The sequence below is a fragment of the Mus caroli genome, unplaced genomic scaffold (assembly GCF_978045245.1).
Source record: "Mus caroli unplaced genomic scaffold, Mus_caroli_1 scaffold_2, whole genome shotgun sequence".
Classification (NCBI taxonomy): domain Eukaryota; kingdom Metazoa; phylum Chordata; class Mammalia; order Rodentia; family Muridae; genus Mus; species Mus caroli.
In genome coordinates this window covers 160028994-160050306 of record NW_028227257.1, presented here as the reverse complement: position 1 = coordinate 160050306, position 21313 = coordinate 160028994, and the positions used below count along the sequence as shown (strand labels likewise).

At 43.9% G+C, this 21313-nt stretch overlaps 1 protein-coding gene across 19 annotated transcripts in view; it reads left to right on the top strand.

The window, feature by feature from the left end:
- Positions 1-21313, top strand: part of Kiaa1217 (KIAA1217 ortholog) — a 470681-nt gene that overhangs the window by 411786 nt on the left and 37582 nt on the right. For 12 of the 19 annotated variants that reach the window (XM_029470015.2, XM_029470001.2, XM_029470019.2 and 9 more), the window contains 3 exons: positions 8183-8287; positions 8835-8884; positions 14972-15138. In XM_029470015.2, coding sequence (XP_029325875.1) covers positions 8183-8287; positions 8835-8884; positions 14972-15138 — 322 coding nt within the window. The remainder of the gene's footprint in view (positions 1-8182; positions 8288-8834; positions 8885-14971; positions 15139-21313) is intronic. The other 7 variants (XM_021184826.3, XM_029470032.2, XM_029470054.2 and 4 more) reach the window with 3 other exon arrangements.

Sequence of the window (21313 nt, the reverse complement as noted above, 5' to 3'; positions counted from 1 at the left end):
GTGATATAGACTGTAATTGCTAAGAATTCAGAAACAGGAGCACTTTCCTAAGTCAGGCCCATCTGGGAGCTCCGTGATAATCCTCCCATGCTCTGGGATTTATGGTCTGCACATAATGAAAGGAGAAGAAGGCCAACTGGTGTTTATCTAAAACTGGCTATATTTCTACCATTACAGTACCTATAAAATGACATCATGAAAGGGTGTTTTGCCAATCTGAGAAACCAAGTAGGTGCTCATATGTTGAATTATTACTACATTTCCCAGGAATATAACCTCATGGGTAAAGAATATTTGGTAGGTATGCAATAGACCACTAAGCTCATGCAACAGATGTCTAATAAATATTTTAGCCATCTATCAGATATATGAAGATAGTTCTCCCTATACTTACCCTGTCCAAAATACCAGGGAATGGCCACTATAAAGTCTGAGCTACTTTAAACAAACCAGCTTCTCCAGAGAAGCAGATGCTGCCTGTCACTAGTTAGGTCCAATTAAAACAGGACTGTCTCTCCAGAGGTGCAGTCAATCAGAAGCCTTGAGTCTGGCTCCAGGAAAATGGAGTCGCCCAAGCAATTTAACATTCAGACAACTCTTTTTGGTCCCCAAGCAGAACCTCTCCAAAGAGAAGAATCTAGGCTTAGGGACAGATCCAGCCTCCAGGAAGCTGTAGAAATCAGTGTGATTGCCCTGGGCCTGAAAACAAGGCTCGTCTATGTAACTCAGGCTCTCGTGATGCCCACACCACGTCTTAGCTGTGTTAGGATTCATTGTCTCTCCAATTGATGGTCAAGTAGGTGACATTTATCCTTACTTAAACTCTAGGCCTTGGGGCTGGTGAGATGGCTCAGTGGGTAAGAGCACCCGACTGCTCTTCCAAAGGTCCAGAGTTCAAATCCCAGCAACCACATGGTGGCTCACAACCATCCGTAACGAGATCTGGCGCCCTCTTCTGGAGTGTCTGAAGACAGCTACAGTGTACTTACATATAATAAATAAATAAATCTTTAAAAAAAAAAAAAAAAACTCTAGGCCTTATTTTTCATGAATGATGTGATTCAAAATAACAGCTAACTGTAAGCATCAATTCCTGCTTTCCAAAAGTGGTAGGTCTTTTTTATTAAAAAAAAAAAAACAAAACTAATATTACTTACTGTACTGCTGTGAAAGAAGTCATGCCCTCCTTGTCCACCCTCAGAGCTAAAAGGGATTTGGAGGCCACTTGTCCTGAAGCCTGACTTTACAGAAAATAAAAAGGAGAGACAGTCCAGAATGTGATAACTGGAACCATTTGAGTAAACTGGGGTCTCGACATGATGCTGCCTCTATACTGTTTGTAATAAAGGTAATAGGTCCCTACTTCCTCTATCAGCCACGAGCCACTAGAAAGGTGACAGGCAATAAGAACATTAAGGCGGGATCAGATAAGAAATGTCTTCCTTCTTTTTCTGAATCATTCTTTTTGGATTGGTTTGGTTTGGTATGGTATGGTATGGTGTAGAGTTTTGAGACCAGTTTTCTCTGTGTAGCCCTGGGTGTCCTGGAACTTACTCTGTAGATCAGGCTGACTAAAATCTCAAGAGTTTTGCCTACCACTGCCTCCTGAGTGCTGAGATTAAAGCCGTGTGCTACCACTACCACAACCCAGCTTTGAGTCATTTTATTTCTCTGGACTTCATGCTAGAATTTTATAGATAAAGTAGGTAGGAGCCAGGCACAGGAGACACACGTGTAATTCCCAGAAGCTCAGGAGGCTGAGGCACGAAGATCAGGAGTTAAGAACAATGCAGACAATGATGGGAAATCCTGTCAAAGAAAAGGCTGACTCCTATGAGGATGTTCCTCCACTCTAGAAAAGGCTGGCATGGTGGACCTTGTTTTCACAAGCACCCGAGGGCCTTTCCCCATAGTGCTGTCAGTTGCAGATAAATAATAATCTGTAGCAGAAGTGAACAACTATTTCTACCGGTTTGTACCTGTACTTAACAAAAGAAAAAAGAAATGCCATTCCAGAGCATGAATATTGAAGTGCACCCTCAGGGAAGAGAAAGAAACTTCAAAATTGATTTTGTGTTGGCTCATTCTGGGGTGTGGCAGCTAGAGTCACCGCCTGGCAGAGCCAACAGGAAATGAAACGCTTTACCCTGGGCTGTGTGTCACCATAGCCAAAAAGCCATAGTCCCTGTATTCTGCAGGCAAACTAGTAATGTTTACTAAGAACCCTTCCTTTGCAGATATTCAGTGTCTGCTGTAATTTTAAGGGATCCCCCATCATGGGTTCCGTGCAGTGCTAAGGAAATAGGTACAAACCCCATTTTGTGACTCAGAAAGTCCGGTAATCAAGACAAGTCTCTTTGATATAAAACCAGAAAGCTATCACGGTATGCTGCCACCCAGATCCAGAAAACAACTAAGTCTCATCACTTGACTTGGGGCTATTTTCAGGTCCCAACTAGTACAGTCTGCTCACAGAAGTAAACTGTGAAGGAGATTAACTACTGGGAGTGTTTCCCGACTGCATTTACTGTGCTGGGAAGAGCCTCATTGGGCTTCAGTACACCTTAGGTGCCCTGGCCTGGGTGTGTCTGAGCTTTGATCCACTTGCCTGACTTGGCACACCCTTCTTTTCCCCTTTCAGTCAGGATCACTGAACCAGAATGGGAAGAATTATGTGTGCCAAATAAGTTCCTCCTAACTGCAACTCTAGGATCCCAATTTCCGCTGGATTTTAGACGTGATCTTTCTAGGAGACCAAGGGCATCTCTGTTAACAATGGCAGAGTTTTTTGACTCTGTGACCTCTCAGTATTGAGACTTGAGATGTGTGTGTCTTTGCCATCTTTGTAACAAAATATCTAAGGCTAAAGGGAAGGGCCCATGGATCTTGGGTTCAGAGATTCCAGTACATGTTCACTTAACCCTGTCACCTTGAGCTTGAGCTGTACTTTTATCAAAGTGAGGTATGTGTCAGAAGACATCTTTGTAATTCATGGCAGCCAGGAAACAAAGCAGGCAAAATGAGCCAAGGTCACGTATTCCTGTCAAGGGCATACTCACCCACTTCCTAAAACTCGCACTCCCCCAGTCCTACCACAGACTAGGAATGAATCCTTTACCACACCAGCCTTTGGGAGACATTGAAGATCCAGATGCTAGCAGACCTTTGGCATCCCCAGCCATGATCTCCACTGCATATGTGCTGGCCCCTGGGTCTCAACTTGGCAGGGACTTACCTGCTTTGAAGACTGCATTTGTGGTTGCCCCTGCATGGTGCTTTCAGGATGGTGTCTTGGTTGCTTAGCTTGTCCCCAGTAGGGTAACTTAGAGCAGAAATGGAAAATGAATAGATTAGTTACTTGCAAGGCTTCAAGCATAGCAAGAGGACCTGGATTCTGGCGTTCTGTTGACTTCATCCCTTAACAGCATCTTTAGTTAATTAGGGAGTGTTTCCTTTCATACTGTAGAAACAGGGCGTGAACAAGCAAGGGCTTGAAACCTGTTCACTATCCAGTTGTGAAAAATACCTTCAGTACTTGTAAGAATAAGAGTTCAATTCTATCAGTGTTCTACCTGCAGGGACACTGATCTTGTGGAAGGCCCTGTGTGGATACAATGGACCCTCGTGTTGGCAGTCCTCACAGCCTATGCTCACTAACCATTTCTCATTCTCTTCAGAGAGAGAGAGAGAGACAGACAGACAGACAGACAGACAGACACAGAGAGACACAGAGAGAGAATAATCTGTGTTGTAAAGATTTCCATTGCTGTAACTAAATGCCTGAGTTAAAACATCTTAAAAGTCATAGTGGTTTATTTTGGATTATGACGTCAGTCTGCAGTTGTTCGGGTTGATTAGCACAGTGCTTGTGGTGAGGCAGGACAGCATGACGTGGGTGTTTTGGGTAGACTGAAGCCGCTTACCTCATGGCAGACAGGAAACTCAGGGATAAGTCAGGGTCCCAACATCTCCTTCAATAGTACTCTCTAATGATGGCTTTCTTTTGCTAGGCCCCAGTAGCTCCTAACAATGCCATTGGCTAGAAACCAAGCTTTTAGCAAATAACCATAGACCCCGGTGATAGCGAGGAGGAAAAACAAATCAAAATCTAATCTAAAATATTAGACCCAGAAGTGAATTTAGGGATCACTTAGTACTCTTTTTTAAAGACTTATTGTGTGTGTGTGTGTGTGTGTGTGTGTGTGTCACACACTTTTGCTGTCTTCAAACACACCAGAAGAAGGCATCTGATCCCATTACAGATGGTTGTGAGCCACCATGTGGTTGCCGGGAATTGAACTCAGGACATCTGGAAGAGCAGTCAGTGCTCTTAACCACTGAGCCATCTCTTCGGTTATTTTTAAAGATAGGGAACTGTCTAAGGAAGGCTGAGTTTCTGCTGCACATTAGCTTACTTGACTGGTTTCAGCCAGCTCCTCTGTATCCTTCTTGTATCTTGAAAAAGTATTCTTTGGGGGCTGTGGAGATGACTCAGTTCATCTGTCACTCAAACATGTAGACCTAAGTTCAGAACCCAGCACACACATAAGAACAAGCAGTGTGCCTCTGTCACCCTATCACTGGGGATGCAGAGACAGGTGGGTCCTTGAAGCTCATTGGCTACCCAGCCTAACTGAATTAATGAGCTCCTAGGTCATTGAGAAACTCAAGAATGAGGTGGAAGGTGACTCTAAAAGATACTCAGCATCAACCTTGGGCTTCCATATGCATGTATACACATGTACACGTGTGCAGGCTCATCATGCATGCTTGCACATCCCCTTTGGGATTTACCCTAAAGAATTAATGGTTTTCACTCAGTCTGATGCTAGCTTGATTCCTAATTGATATAAATTTGCTTAACTATACAAAAATATAAAAAAAAAAACATATTCAGGCTCAAGGAGGCTTCCTTCAGGACAAAGACATGTCTGTAATCAAAAGAGGTGGTTAAAGGTGAAACTTGAATCAAAAATCACATAAATGAGCTTGCTGGCTAAAAGTATTTCCTTAAACATAAAAGATTTTCTTCCCTCTGTTCCAAAGGCAGAAAGGGCAGCCCTCTAACAGTATGTGTGCGCTTCCCCTGCACACACAGACGGCACACAGGGGACAGCAAGGCATGACGTCAGGCGGGAGCTGATTGCTGAGGGACCACACTTGCCCTGAATTTTCCTTGAATTTCTTTTATTCATGTCATATTTGGGACTCAAACAGATTTTTGCAGCCAAGCTGACTTGTAGCATTAAATGACTAGTTAACTGTCTCTACTCATCACATAAATACAGTTTATGGAATAATATAAAATGGGTTATGAAACCATTTTTGAGCCATCTTTTTGACAGTAATTACACCAACCCGTAATACCTTAAAGCAAGTGAAATTGGCAAGAGTTAGCTTAAGCGTTCTTAATATTCTGATGGCTATCATGCAGAATTGTCACTGCAGTAAAATGACAGGATCATGTTTAATTTCTCTTCTTCCACTACGTTTCTCTTATATCTATTTTCCCCTTTCACATTAAACACACACATCATAACATTTCATCACGGGAGAAGGCTGCATAAGTTTCCAGTTGCTGTAATTTAGTTAAACCATAAAATTTTTTCCAGATTACCAACCATGAAATAGAAAGACAATCTTATTTATGAACTTATAAATCAGATAATCTAATGAATCCTAAAACCAGAAACACTTTGATGATTAAATAGGAAGGAAGAAGTCTCATTACCGTGTGTCAAAAGAATTGTATTTTCAGGAAGTGGTTTTGGCTGAGAGATTGGTGCACACATTTGTGGTTGCTGCGCTGTCTGTCCATCACTGCCTCCACCACACTGGCTCATATGGGACTGGGAGAGAATTGTGACCCTTCTATTGTCAGGTTCAAGTGTTTATAAGCTGCAGGGAAGATGCCAAAGAGCTACCAGCAATATCTGACTTGGTGTCTCCTCCCTAGTGTTCCTGTTGATGCTATAGCCTGGAAGAGGCCACCCAGGGAGTATTCATGCTCTAACTTATGGTTACTATATACAGAACCAAGCATGTGGCTACTAGATTATACGTAGGGCTTTTGCTCTAAGCATCTAAACTCTCATGTCAGATATTTCTACATGTGTTTTGGGGTTAGCCCTAAAGAGTTAGACAATAGAATGCAATTGAAGAATTGTCTTTCTCCATCTGCACTCAAAAACCATTATCAGGGGGAAGCGTAGTGGAGAAGTCCAACTCCCACTGAGTCAAAGAAAATGCAAGGAAGCCCTGTGGGCCATCACGGTCACACCAGCCTCTGCCATGATCTGTAATTCTGTCCTTGATGATGATCCAGTTAAAGATAAGGCCCTGTGTCCAGGGTGTTTGGTTTGGTTTTTAATGTGCTGCCACCCACTCTTGGAAAACAAGGTGATGAATGCTTTCCACCACCACCAGACTGACTAAAACATTGATTTATCCCTGATCTGCAATGTATTCATGGCCAATGTCACAGGGCCAGTGGATCTGGATTGTATCCATAGCCAGTGATTTCTTCTTCCCCTTTCCCTCTTAGCAGATTCTTGGTTTTTCCTTGTAGCTGCGTCCCTGCCCGTCCTTGCATTTCTCCTCATCTTCCATGCAGTGAGTGACAGGGCGAACCAACTTTCACTCAGTACTGGCATATCCCCCTAAGCAAGTCATTTCCCAGGTGTTTGTGTGCACCCGTGTCTCCTACATGGCAGATACAATGACCAATGGCTGCTCTTGTCACTTCTGAGATGCTACTATGACTTACCAATAAATGTGGGACTTCTGGCAGGTTTTTATAATAACCTGATTTCCTTATTTCAAATGTTTATATGCTTTTTCCTTGACCCATTGACCCTTTTATGGTAAAGAGGAAGCCAAGCACACAATGATGCCTAAGATTAGTATCCAGTGCTCTGCCTGAGAGATGTGCATCCATACTTGGCATTTGAGATTATTTCTATCCCAATAGAACAGAGGTCATACTGTTCAGATGTATATATGGCTTGGTGGGGGTGCTTGCTTTTTGCAACCATTATTTATGCACACTGCATGACATATGTACAAGAACCCTCATGTCATAACTGCACCATCAGGGTAAACTGAAGAAAGCACATGGACTTGTCAAGTCAGAAGCTGGCAATTGCAAAGTTAAACTCAGTAATTAAAAAGACATTAAAGATTTTAGCCCAAAGGCAAGGCTCAAGGCCTCAAAGCTCAAGAATGCTCTTGATTGCCACAAAATTCAGAATCAAGATTTCTTGTCTCTCCATGAGCCCAAACTTACCAGTTGCTTATCTGTAGTGAAAGGATGGATTGATATTCTATCTCCATAAAGTATCCTATAAAGCAGTTGGCTTGCACTAAAGAGCCACATTGTATGAGTGTGCTATTTGTAGAATTCCTATTCTACACTATTGGTCACCATCACATGTTCCCATGATGCATCCATTGTCAAAGATGCAGAAATGTGAGCTTGTTTCAAAAACCTGACCGTAGCATCAGATAGCTTTGAAGAGAAAGGTACAGTACCTGGCCATAGGTAGTAACCAAGGGGGTTTTATTAGTGTGCTCATGATTGAGTTGTTGAGTATATTTTTCTTCCTTGATCCTGTGAAATTCTCCAGGCTAAGGCTTCTACCACATTAGACTGAGCATCATCTACTCCTCAACTCAAATTGATTTCCATTGTATTTTCCGTGGTGTTGACAAGAGGCACTTGTTTATCTGCCCTTGGGCTATGAGACAAGTTAACAAGTACAACAGATAAATCCATCATTCACCCCAAAACCAGCCTGCAGCTTCCCAGCTGCAAAGAGCAGCTTAGAGGCCTGTAGGAGTGCAGGGCCTGGCCGAGGGTATCACCAGTCCCACTGAGGTCTGCTCTCATGCAAAGCAAATGACAAAACAGGGCAAGAAGGCTGCACGATCATCTGAGGGGGGATGCCCTTCTCCAGGAGGCCTCTGATGGCCTGTGCATTGTCTTTTTTTGTGGGGTCACTGTCTCCTCTCTCAACTCATCAATCAATCTTGGTCTCCACTGAGGATCTACAGTCTCTGGGTTTGAGTGAACTTTGGCCACCTGCTAGGTGGTGCCTTTTATAACCCTCAGGTGAATCCTTCACCTAGAAGAACCAGTCTGAAAGTCAACAGAGCTTTAACAAACAATTCTCTTGTTTTGCAGAGAGAGGATGCAAGCCATGGAGAAGCAGATTGCCAGTCTAACTGGCCTTGTTCAGTCTGCGCTTTTTAAAGGGCCCATTACAAGTAGTAGCAAAGAGGCATATAGGTAAAAAAAAAAAAAGCAAGCCATACAGCAAAAATAATAATTCAAGCTGCTTCTCTTTAATCATTATGGCCATTCATTCAGTGAAATTTGTTTCTTCATGGTCATTTTAGGGCTGACATGTTTACATCTTTATAAATCACGGTGTGCAGGTTGGTTTTGTTTTGTTTTGTTTTGTTTTGCTTTGTTTTGTTTTGTTTTCCTTCGTGGTAATTCTTGGACAAAGGTAAAACTTTGACCCAAGAAGGGTCGGAGGGCTTCCCAGTGCATGTGGCTTCATGGACCACTTGCTGAGCAGTGCCTGTTACTCCCATCCATGCGTGTCCACAGCCACCATCATCTGAAAATCACTGTATGTCCAGCTGCATCCTACCTGTGTCAGCACACACCTGGGAAGCCTTCTCCATCTTGGCCAGTCATGGAGCTGATGTCAAACACCTTCATTGCTTAATCCATCACCGCTAAGTCTTAAGAATAGAATGGTCAAAGAAAGATGGCAGCTTTGAAAACTGTAGCCTTGACTCTTTTTTTATTGTTTTCTTTTATTTAGTGAGAAAATGGTGAAAGCCACAGCCAACAGGAACCAAGCAGATGGTGCAGGTGAGTGCTTCCAGAGGCTCTAGAGGCCAGGAGTTTCAGTTAGCTTTAGCTGGCTTCACAAGTACTCAGTGTTTCTCTAAGTCAATTGGTATGGTTTCAGAGGAAATCACCACAGCTACTACAGCTTCCTGCAGTGTGGAAATTAACTTTATTGGTCACTCATCCATCCTACTCACGTGACCTGACTTCTGTTCCTGGTACTTGGGTGCAGAGTGAATATGGCGAATGTAAAACATTTCTCTGACTGCTTAGAACTTAGAATTCACAGAAAAGCTGAAAATGTATGTGTGTTGAACATCAAGAATTAGGGGATACAAGTTTACCCAACAGGGCTTGCATCCCCCCTGGAAAGGTGACTAAGGGGTACCCAGGGTACCTAGATCTTAGCAGAGGGAAAGGGGTACGGATCCTTCTAGGTAAAGGCAACTCAGATGTCCCTTAAGTGTACTGTGAAGCCATTGGGAGATTCCCATCTGGGGAAGGATGTTAGCCTGGGTGTAAAATGGGAATAAGTAACCACTTATAGAAATCTAGACAGGAAAAGAGAATGAGTGTGAGCTAGGGCTTTCCTTTTAAATGCTAGCACTCTCCTGAAGGAGGACTGATTCTTGTCACTAGCGGACCTTCCTGGTGTCATCACGTCTCTGTGTGTTGACAGCTGGATCCTGGGGTCCCCAGGCCTCTCTGTAGACTGTGCTCTCTTCCTGCCTGCTGGGTTAGAAACAAATCATGGCAGGAGTGTGTTCACAAGCTGAGGCTCTACAGAAGCAAACAGCCAGCTGTATGAAACCTCTAATTTGGGGGACGCCACATCTTCTAGTTTGATGCAGCACAGGAATGTGGATAGGATTGGGAACATAGGTTTAACCCCCCCCCCACCACCACCACCACCCCTGGCTCCACTCAGGCTGAGCAAAGCTTAGCCCTGTTTTATGGGATGTTTCTCCAGCATTTGACTTAGAAATCAATCCGTGGCCTGAGCTGAACCCTGGCAGTTATTTCATAGAAATCACTAAACTTGTCTTCAGAGCAATTGCCAGTTTGCTTTGGGGATATTAATTCACTCGTTTCCTTATTTATTATGGACTTAAGAGGATAAAGTGAAACTACTAAAGCCTTCAATCCCCCCGAAACCCACTCTGGAAATGACGAGCATCCTGTGTGCCATCCTGATCAATGTTGCACATGCAGGTTTGTAAGACTCGACCCCTTCTAGATGTCTGTAGAGTAGTAAATAAGGAAATGCTTGGGAGTGCCTCCTGTGTACCTGGCACTGGTCATGCATTAACTCGTTGCTATCTATCCCCATGGTAGGTATCATTTTATTTCCTTGTTGCAGATAAGGAAACAGAACACACAGCCACGCACATGTGACACACAGGTCATAGCCCTACTCTTCTGTCTCATTATTTTGTGCTATGATATCCCAGTCTCTTGAAAGACAATACCAGTTGTTTGATTTCCTCACTTTGCAATTGTTGAGCAAGGCAGAAGAAGCAAGTGTAGTTTCTTTGGCTGTGTTTCCAAGTGTGTGATCACTAATTCTGGGGACAGACGGTGGTAGTGGCCACGTGTTTTCTGAGAAGCTAGGAGAATGGCAATGCCATTGGCAATGTGAGTGATTTTCGCTCCTGTATCTCTCCCCAGTTTGGTCTTTCTCCTTCTAATGAATGTATCAAAGCTAGACATTGCCCACTGGGGTTTAGTTTCCATAGCAGCCTGCACAATGCACAAAGTATATTAATTCTTCCATAATCCTAGGAAGTAAACTACAAGGAAAGCAGTGTTATCCCTGTGTACAGACAGAAAACAGACTTATATAGAATCCAAGGAACTCATTTGGGCAAAGGTCAACTAACACAAATGAAATCCAGACTTTCTGAAAATGTGTAATTTAAGTTAGACATGAGGAAGCAGGAAGCATTTCCTACTCTGAGGCATACGGTATATGCGTGTATGCTACAGTGTTTATTATCTCAGCTACCACACCTAGCCCTATGAGAATGATGCTGCTATTTGTATCTTTTTTTTTTTTTTTTTTTTAGTTTTTCGAGACAGGGTTTCTCTGTATAGCCCTGGCTGACCTGGAACTCACTTTGTAGACCAGGCTGGCCTCGAACTCAGATATCCATCTACCTCTGCCTCCCAAGTGCTGGGATTAAAGGCGTGCGCCACCATACCCGGCTGCTATTCGTATCTTATATGGAGAGAAATATTCTCACAGTAAGTTAAGATGCTCAGAGTCCCCCAGTTAATGGCAGTCAGTCTTCCTAACTTCCTCACTCCAGTATTAATTCTATCACAACAAGGTACATTAAGTTCACATGGTACACACACTTGTTAAGATTCCTACTGAGATCTAACTAAGGGCCAGTGAGAGCTCTCAGTGGATCAAGTTACTTGGACAAGCCTGTTGATTACAATCCTCAGGCCCCACATAAAGCTAGAAAGAGAGAACTGACGTCAGAATGTTCTGTGACCTGCGACTGCATGCTAAGTCATATGCACACCTCGAGTTCCCAACACATACATCATGATGATGATAAGTTTAAGATGTAACTAACCAAGATGAATTACCTAGAGTAGACTCAGTATACAAAAGGGAGAAAGATTTTGGGGACAAACTCTATGTTGTCTCCTACGACTAGGCTCAGCAATAAACTCTATCTGACTACTCATCTGGGTGCGTAGCATACCCAGTTCCCAGGTCTGTGGCTCTAGTGTGAATGAGGACCTACCTGCAGTCCCCAGCACTAGATCATCTCCATCCTGAGTCTGCATCTCAGGGCCTTTACTATAGATCCTTCCTAGCTTTTAGGTCACCCCCGGTGCTGTGTACTTGCTGAGACTCTAGATGGAGGCAGAAAAGATGGTCCTTTATACCATTCTTCTCAGAGAACTAATTCAGCTGAGGACTGTAAGGCTTTTACTCTTCACCAGACAGTGGGCTAAGCAGTTACAGGTGCTGACTTCCTGTCAAGTAGTCTGCTGGGTAGCACCAATACCCATTTAAGCAAGTACAGAGAGAACACAGTTAAGTTACTTGTTTGCTTGAGGTCATATATGAAAAAATGAATCATGAAAAGGGCTTCCAGGTTCTGGCCTAAATACTGAAGTGACCTTGGCTCACTTCATTCAGTGAATATTGACCTTGGCTAAAATCAGATGGAGAAAGACAGAAAGTGTGGGGAGTTGAGTGGAAATAATGAGTTGGGTCTGCTTATAGAAAAGGCTGGTGGTGATGTGAGGCCATTGGTATGTGGCTGGGGGGGGGGGGGGGGCGGGCAGCGCTAGGCAGGTGGCAGAAGAGAATGGGATTGACCCTGAGACAGTAGAAGAACAGGCTTAGGACAGAAGGTACCCATGTTTCAAAGGCTGGATTTAGAGAAGAGACTGATGACATGGGAGTGGCAGAGAGGGAAAGAAGGCAAGGGGTGGACATTTCAGTATGACAGGAAAGGAGAGACATGACTGACAGACAACAAGGACCAATGAGTGGTGTGCTGAGTGAAGTCATGCTCCCCAGAGAGTCCTCACTGATCGCGCCATCACTGGCCACTTCTTGAGCAGCCACTTCAGTGTATCAGTTGGACTAAAACGGTGGAACCAGAGGTTATTGATAAAGGTGTATTTTTAAGCAGCTTTAGATTCCCTTAAGAAATTGATTTTTGAAAATGTTTTCTTAAAGCCTATTGTCAGCATTCATCTGTAACAAAAAGCATGTGGACTGGAGTCAGCCGCCTTTAAGAGTTGGCTCAGCAGGTAAAGGTGCTTGCTGTACAAACCAGGCAACGGAAGTTGGATTCCAGCATCCACTGAAACTTGGAAGGAGGAAACTCACACGCGCACACACACACACACACACACACACACACACGCGCGCGCACGCACACAAACATAAGTAAATAAGATTAGTGATGTAAGCTGATACCCCAGGAATGTGCAAGGACCAAAAGATATGTAAAAGGACTGGGCTTTCATTTAGGTGAGGGGCTGGCAGAGCAGGCTAAGTAGCAGGGTCCTTTTTCACCAGAGAGAGACCTCCATGATTCCATTTACTGTCCAGCTGGTATATAGTGTAATGTTGGGAATATTGTCATGACTCTACACGTGCATCCATACCTACAGACAGGGCAGACATTGTCTGATTCTAAAGCGACAACTCGACACTGATAGCTGCTCCCTATGAGATCTCCTGACCTTGGAAGACACTAAGTTAGTTGTGACATGTGGCCATAGTGAGAGATGTCACTGGGTATCCTTTTCCTTCGCACCCTCACTGTGGAAAATAGTCTGAAGAGCTGCCCAGATGGGAGCTGCTGACTTTCTGAGGGTGACTTTATATGTGCATAAGGGAAAGACACACATACAAGTCTTGACTGTTGACGGTGTTCATAACCACTAAGGCTCATAGGACTAGCTAGAAGTGCTGACCTTCTGAGATTCCTTGGAGGCAGTGGGACAGCTGACTTTGGACAGTCACCCTAGTGTGAAGAACGTGGTGTGCCACCAGCTCTGCATCCCAGTTGCTGAGCCACAACAGAAAGACAGGCCCCCACTAATAACCACTGCAGAGTGTATAAATCAAGGCCAACCTGGGTTATCACAAAACTCCCAGCAAAGGGAGAGAGAAAAAGAGGGAGGGGAGGAGAAAGAGACTGTTTGTCATTGTGAGTGTGTGTGTGTGTGTGTCTGTTTGTAGATGTGTGTGTATATATGTTTGTGTCGGTCTGTCTTCATGTATGTTTGTAGGTATATGTGTTTGTCAGTCTGTCTCTTGCTCATATGTGTTTATATATGTGTCTGTCTTCATGCGTGTTTGTGTGTGTATATCTGTCTCTGGCTCATATGTATCTATCTGTGTGTGGTATGTGTTGGGGGGTGTGTGTGTGTGTGTGTGTGTGCAAGAGTGTGCTTGTAAATGGTTCTGTTTTGTGGGTGTGTATTTGTAGGTGTGTATGTATATCTATCTGTCTCTTACACATAGGTGTCATTCTCTGTGTGTGAGAGAGAGACAGAGACAGATTCAGCATTTACTCTTGGGGCCTGTTTCATATCCTTACATTCTCCTTAAAAGGCCAAACCATAGAGTTCACAGTCTTTTAAACCTTGCTCATCTCAGGCCCCTCCTGAATGGGCCCATGAAATGTGTGATCCTTACATAGAGTGACTTGAAGACTGAGGCTGTGGCAGCTAGGGGGCAATTGAGAGGCTTTTCCTTTCTACAGAAGCCCAGGGTAGCTTTTCCTTTCTTAAGTGCTAGAGAGAGCCCAGTGTCCCCGAGCTGCTCCACCACTCAGCTTCCTCCACCGCGAGCCTACACATTTCTTCTCATTGCCTTTTTGTTTTCTTTCCTAAAGAATTCTTAAGTCAAGCCACGTTTTCTTACTAAGGGTGATGATGTACAGAACTCTTCCTTCTTTTTGGTTTTAGAAACCTGTGAAGATTTAGGTAAAAATATACTTTTTTTTTTTTTTTTTTTTTTTTTTGCCATCTCTGTGTCTAATGTGTTCTATGTCTATCTGCCAGCAGGGGCTGGTCACATGCCCTATGAAAGCCCAGAAATTAAATTCTCCCCTACTCTAGAAGGACAGATATATACTACACAGATTTTAAAAATCTAAAACTTCGTGGTAAAAATACTGGAATACCAGCATCCAGAAATAATGTTAATTCTTTGTTCTGTATACTTTTCAACTTTTTAAACCCCTGTGTGTTTAAAGAGAGAGAGAGGGGAAGGTGGAGGAGTCTGCACTGGGGGATTGGAGAGGGATGAGGAGGGGGATGGAAGGGGAAGTGGATGGCTAGAGGAGTTGGCAGCAGCGCAGACATTTAATGCTCCTTGACATGGCATCATGCTGTGAATACCATACACTCTGCTACCCCATGGCAGTGAAACTTCTAGAACCTGAGGGTTACAGGCTGTGCTCCTTAGCACTCTGTGGACGGTTGTTTCCATGACATTTTTCTTAGTTTCCAGTCTTCTGTGCTGAGGTAGGCCTCATGCTCAGGTGCTGTCTGCATTCTAAGGCTTCTGCTGTTCTTTGTGTGGTTTTGTTGGTTTGTTTGTTTGTTTTTCCTTCATAGGAACGGCCCATGTTTCTGCAGGGAAGGTTCTGGGCTCTGTGGAGTTCTCACTGCCTCCCAGCCAACCCCTGCCTGCTGGAACCTCGCCCATCCACACTAGCCTGCTTGACATGAGGAGGAATGTGGCTGAACTCAGGCTCCAACTCCAGCAGATGAGGCAGCTCCAGGTACTCCTCACAAACATGTCCCCTGTCATAGTGGCTCTAGGTCTGATTTCTCTGCATGCCCATCCCCCACCTCCACCCATGCGTCAGCTTCCCTGGGCGCCTTTACTGTACTTTCTGTAGCAGCTAATTGAAGGAAGGAACGACACGTATGACCAGAATGGCACAGGTTCCTTGTTTATCTACAAGCCTGGTCTAGAACCTTCTGCTATAACTAAAGCCAGTGTATAACAACTTCCTTTGACAGTAATTGTGAGCATCCTACCAGGCAAGGCTCTCAGTGTGATAGAGGTCCATCCCTCCTTCACAAGCAACTGTGGTGTCTTTAGAACTTGAGTTTAGCATAGAAGATGGAGTCATGTGGGTGAAAAAAGCTACTCGGGATGATTTGCTGAGGAAAAAAATCTGCATTTTACTTGGATAGTATGTTCCAGATTTCCCTTATCCTTTTCATTACTGAGGAATATATGAGCTTAGGGAATCAAAGAGAAGGCAAAACTAACCCTTCCTGTCCCTGATCTCAGTCAGCAAACACTCAGGAGGGCAGAATAGAATATCCCATCTCTAGCCTGAGTCCTAAGGAGCTGGAAGGATCAGCACAGCATGAGGTCACATGTTTGCCCTGGGTGCCGCCTCACCTTCCCTGCCTTTGACTGGGGCTTGGACATTGAGGACATAGTCCTAGCTTGGCCTTCAGGGGGGCATCTCCCTGAGCTCCTTTAAGAAGTTCATAATCCAAATATTGTTAAAAATTGAACACACCCTGGAGCCCAGGCAGCCACATGGGCCGAGATCCTCTATAGCTAGTAGAAGCAGTGCCCACAGAGTGAGATACAGGCAGGAAAGGACTTGGAACCACAGTTTCTTCTGCATCCCAGTGGCATGGACCCAACATGTTTCACCACCTAATTGAAGCTAAGAATGTGCTTTCCTGCCACTGGTGTCTAGAGGTGGGAAGTGGGAGGGCAGCTAGATCTGGAGTCATAATCCCAGCCCTGGGAGGCTAGGCCAGAAGATCATGAGTTTGAGGCCAACCTATTCTGCATAATGAGATACTGTCTTAAAAATCACCTCTTGGGGAGGTGGGGATTAAAGTGTAAAATAAGGACAACTGGTTTGGAAGACCTCCCCTGAGGCCCCCATGTATACGGTGAAGGCTAACAAAACTGTCCACACTGCTTACTGCTCAGAACCCACCATCCACCCACTCTTTGTCTCTCTGTCTTAGGTACCTAGAACATTGGGTGTGTATTTATTTAAATCACCTCTCTATTGTGGCATCTGTGAAAGTCCATCTTGGAGGGACTTCTTGTCTTGCAATTTTTTTTTCATTTTATGTATATGTAGAGGTGTGTGTGCATGTGCATGTGCGTCTGTGTGTGTGTGCAGTGTACGTAGGTGAGTGTGCAGGCATATGGCCGTGCACCTGTGCATGCAGAGACCAGAAGGGGACCTTGGGTTTCTTCCTCTATTGCTCTTCAACATAACACTTGAGAACAGAATCCCTCACTGACCTAGAAGCCTGCTGTTTCAGCTGGGCTGACTGGCTCCTTAGCTCCTGGGAGCCACCACCTCTGTCCTTCAATGCTGAGACTACAGGCCTGTGCAGCCACACCCTGTTTTACATGTGGGTGCTAAAGATTCAAATTCAGGTCCTTGTGCTTGAACACATGCAAGTACTCTTGCCCATTGAGCCATCTCTCTGCAAAGAAGGAAAAGGGAGATGAGGACAGGATGGAGAGAAAGAGGGAGGAGACAGAGGGGGAAGGAAATAGAGAATGGAGAAGGGGGGGGGGTGATGGGAATGAAAAGGATGGAATTGATTTTGCAATGAAATGAATTGTCTCTGTTGGTGGCTATATTGACAAAGTAGAATGTCTTTAGTCCTCGGAGTCCTAGTAACAAAGGAACAAATGAGAACCTTCCCTCTTCAAAAGCAGTTCATCCCCACTCAATTCCGGCTGGCTCTGCCCTGTAGACTTAGACTTCATGTTTCTAAGTGTTCTCATGACTCACATCAAGTCTGGACATACAGGTCTGATGTAAACCAGCTCCAGTGTCAAGTGTTAGAAAGAATTAAACCTAATGACTGGGGCTCCCAAGGCCAAAGGACAGGTCTTTAGGTCAGACACCACCTGTCACCTCCCAGTTTCTTTCCTAGTTTGTTCCTGAGTCTGCCCTTCCACACATTCCAGCTGCCCTTTAATGCCACCTGCTGGCTATTTGGAAATTGTGTTCTTCACTGTACTCCACCCCTCATCTCCACCCCCAAATTGAATCAGTTCTATATAGTAGGTCCTAACTGCTCTCCAAAGTGAGCAGCTATTGGGGTTCTGTTGCTTTAGCCTGACTGAGCACAACAGCTGTGTCAGCAGTTTCGTAAGCATTTGAAACATTGTTACTGTGGATATACTGTCCATAGCTGCAACAGCGCCTTGTTTGGTACATCTCATTGTTTGGTTCTGGGACAGTTGGGAGAGATCCCCAATCACCTGCTGCCCCTGTCAACCTTGAATCTATGCCAGCACAGTGTAAAACTGTCACTTGCTTAACAAGGAAGTTCTTGGCCAAGGTTTAGTAGCCCTACCGAGTTTCTTGATCCCTCTAGAACTGCTCCACCTCATTGGCTCTCAGTAGGACTTATAGCAATGAGCAACACCATGCTGAGCTTAGAATAGTTAGTATTTCCACAGCAGACACAAAGAAGATGTGAGCACTTTGTTTCTTTTTTTTTTTTTTAAAGATTTATTTATTTATTTATTATATGTAAGTACACTGTAGCTGTCTTCAGACACTCCAGAAGAGAGCATCAGATCTCATTACAGATGGTTGTGAGCCACCATGTGGTTGCTGGGATTTGAACTCTGGACCTTTGGAAGAGCAGTCGGGTGCTCTTACCCACTGAGCCATCTCACCAGCCCTGCACTTTGTTTCTTAACCTGGCTACTGTGAGCCTCCCATCTCCACCCCAATCTTTGTATTTCCTGTGTCCCAGGCTTCTCTCCTTCTCAAATTTCTGCTTTCCAGCCAGAGGAGTCTATTTAATACCCGAACAATTGAGAATAATTAAGCTGGGACAGCAACAATTCTCCTTCAGCACCTGTATTATCCTACAGTGAATATGAAATGCAGCCCCAGAGTGGTTATAAGTCCATTGATAGAGCTATCATTAGAGAGACATACAGAACTCTCTCAAAGAGTCTCTAAAGGACAAGAATTGAATTAGAAATTCAAATGTTCTTGGAGCTGAGTTATAAAATAGTGAAATGGAATGAACTCTTTTGTGTTTGGCAGCCTGCTCCAGTAATTAGATAATTAAATCATTGGAAAGCCCTCGACTATAGCAGATCATTGTATGTGAACATTTTATTTCCAGAGTGATGGATTCTTCGAAGGAATAAAAATGTGAAGCAGATACAAGGGGTGCTTAGATGGGGGCACTGATGTCAAGGAGGCCATTGAGACAAGTCTCTACGATATGAGTCTCTGTCCTGTTTCACATAAATTATCAGTAGACAAGACATGAACATAGTTAGGGCTTTATTGCTATGAAGAGGCACCATGACCACAGCAACTCTTAGTAAGAAAAACATTTACTTGAAACTGGCTTACATCTCAGAGGTTTAGTCCATTATCATCATGTCAAGAAGCACGGTGGCATGCAGGCAGACATGGTACCGGAGAGGTAGCTACATCTGGACCAGCAGGCAGCAAGAAGAAAGAGTGAGACCCTGGGCCTGGCTTGAGCATCTGAGACCTTGAAGTCCAACCAAGTGAAACAAGTCCTCCAGCAAGGCCATACCTCCTGATAGTGCCACTGCCTATGAGCCAATGGGGCCATTTTCATTCAAACCAGCACAGACGCATTCCACTCACACTGCCCATTAGAGACACCTTGGGTCCTTCACAAGAGTACATGCACTGAGTCACCCTGTCAGAGTCTGACTTCACTGGTATAAACTGGCAGGTAAGCTAGTGGTTCTAGACTATTCCAGGGTAAGAAGTATTGCTCTCAGGCTATTGTGAATGCTCAATCCAGAAGACAAGTTGGGATAAGTCAGCTGTCACAAATGCCAGAGTGAATGGGAATGAGTACACTACCACTCTGTAAGCCCAGAAGGAGATGATAACTTAAACCACCCCAAACCATGTACCCTCCTCTCACCTGATGGCTAGCTGCGCCCTCTGCACCATCAGATTTGCTGTAAGCCGCAAGTCAATGGGATAGTTACACTGTAGTGTTCTCATTCCTGGGTAACCTGGCAACAAAAAACGTTGCAACTCAACAGATGTTTTCAAAAGATGATGTACTTCATCCGTTACTTTTCCTGAGATAGAGAATAAATAAAAAATCCACTTTTTCTGAAGGTGAATAGTTTCTAACCTGCAGAATGTTCCAATACGTAGACTGTTTTTTCCTAAGAGAATAACAGGCCCACAGATGTGACTGTGCTTCTGTCCCTTTCTGAGTTGGGGGAGAGAAGTGTATTTCTGGAAGAAAACAACAACTATAAAGACCACAGTTAGGACTTCACCAAAATAAAAAAAAATGGATAGATTCTACTGTTCCAATTCAAACATTTTTCCTTGGACCTTTATCTCTTTATTGGGCTTTCTGATAAGTAAAAAAAAAAAAAAAAAACAGGTTATTCTAAACTTAGTGTTACATTTTTAAGATTTTTGAGGGTTTGCTATTGTTCTCCTAGTGAGGGAGGATCGACACTGAAGAAGGGACAGTAATATGATCAGCCCTTATGTAATTCAACAGTTGTCTTAATCTGTTGTGCTAGAGTCTTTTATTTCATGATGTCCAAAGTTATAGCCAGAGGACTATATGCCAGAGGAAAGCACAAGAAAATCTGGCCCCTGTAGGGCAGAGCTATTTTCTTCAACAAAGCAGAAATGGTAAATAAAACAGACACAGAAGTTGACAGTTAAGTTACTGAACAATCCACCAAGCTACAGTCAGATCTCAGACAAAGGACTACCTAAGATGGTGAGACAGCACCCAGACAACATTTGTCCATGACCAGGCATTGTTTGTTTTGTTCCCTGAAGCCTTGGGGGAGGTCTTACATGGGTGGTTAGGAGTCATTCTGGGATCTGGTTTTCATTCCCAAACTCCCTAGTTTGTGGTCTAACCACTGCTCAGTGTTACTGGTAGACTGAAGCAGCATCTGGCCCATTTTGCTCTCAAGCCATGTTGTCAAGACGGGTTTCCCCTAGTAAGTCAGGGATGAACATGGGAGATGTGGGCTATTTCGAGGTAGTTAGATTTAGATTTAAACAGTTTGTACATTATTCATAAAGTTGACATGGATAACTCACTTTGCCCAATTAAAGACTAAGTGGCCAAGAACATTCTAAGTACACTCATAAAGACGTCAAGGGCATTTCTAATAAACTGTGTTTGCAGCTGAGAGGGTGTGGTTGCAGTCGCACTCACCTTCCTGTTGTTGACAGCTAGAGAACTGGGAGCTATCATGAACACGACTTGCAAGCAATGCACAACAGACAACATGGGCCTGGGTTGCTCAGAAAAAAATGAAGACACAGGAGGTGAATCCTACCATTGAGTTTGCATCTGCCCAGAGGTACTTTCCAGATGTAATGCAGAAACTCAAGCAGTCCTGGGATCATCTTCCTCAGCAAAGGAGATAAAAGCAAGTTCAGAGAGCTGAAGCATCTAGCATTTATGGAATGGAGTGCCATAGAGAAGAAGTCTCCATATAGAGAGAACTAAGTTAATCTGGGAGCCAGATATTGAGTAATAAGCCAAATGCGTGTGACATGAACAACTCTCTGAGTCAGGCAAAGACCATGTGGGTAAACCAGCAAGCCAAAATCTTCTAGAGATCACCCGGACCTGGAGAAGTCAAGTTTTGGCTAGCAAGAGTGAAGAGGCCATATTGGATACCTCAGGATTAAGTACAGACTAGAACAGTCTCCAGTGTTGGGACTAAACTAGCCCAAGTGTAAATTACCCTAGATTCTCCCTGCAAAAACTCAAAAATAACTCTCTCAGTAACAAAATGAACCTCACATAACTGACCTGTCAGGGAATATCTAAAATCTGTCAGAAGAAGAATAAAATCTAATAGTCTATGCCTAACGTGCAATCAAAAACTGCTAGACATGAATAATGGTAAAAAGTACAATCTATGAAAACTCAGCCAAT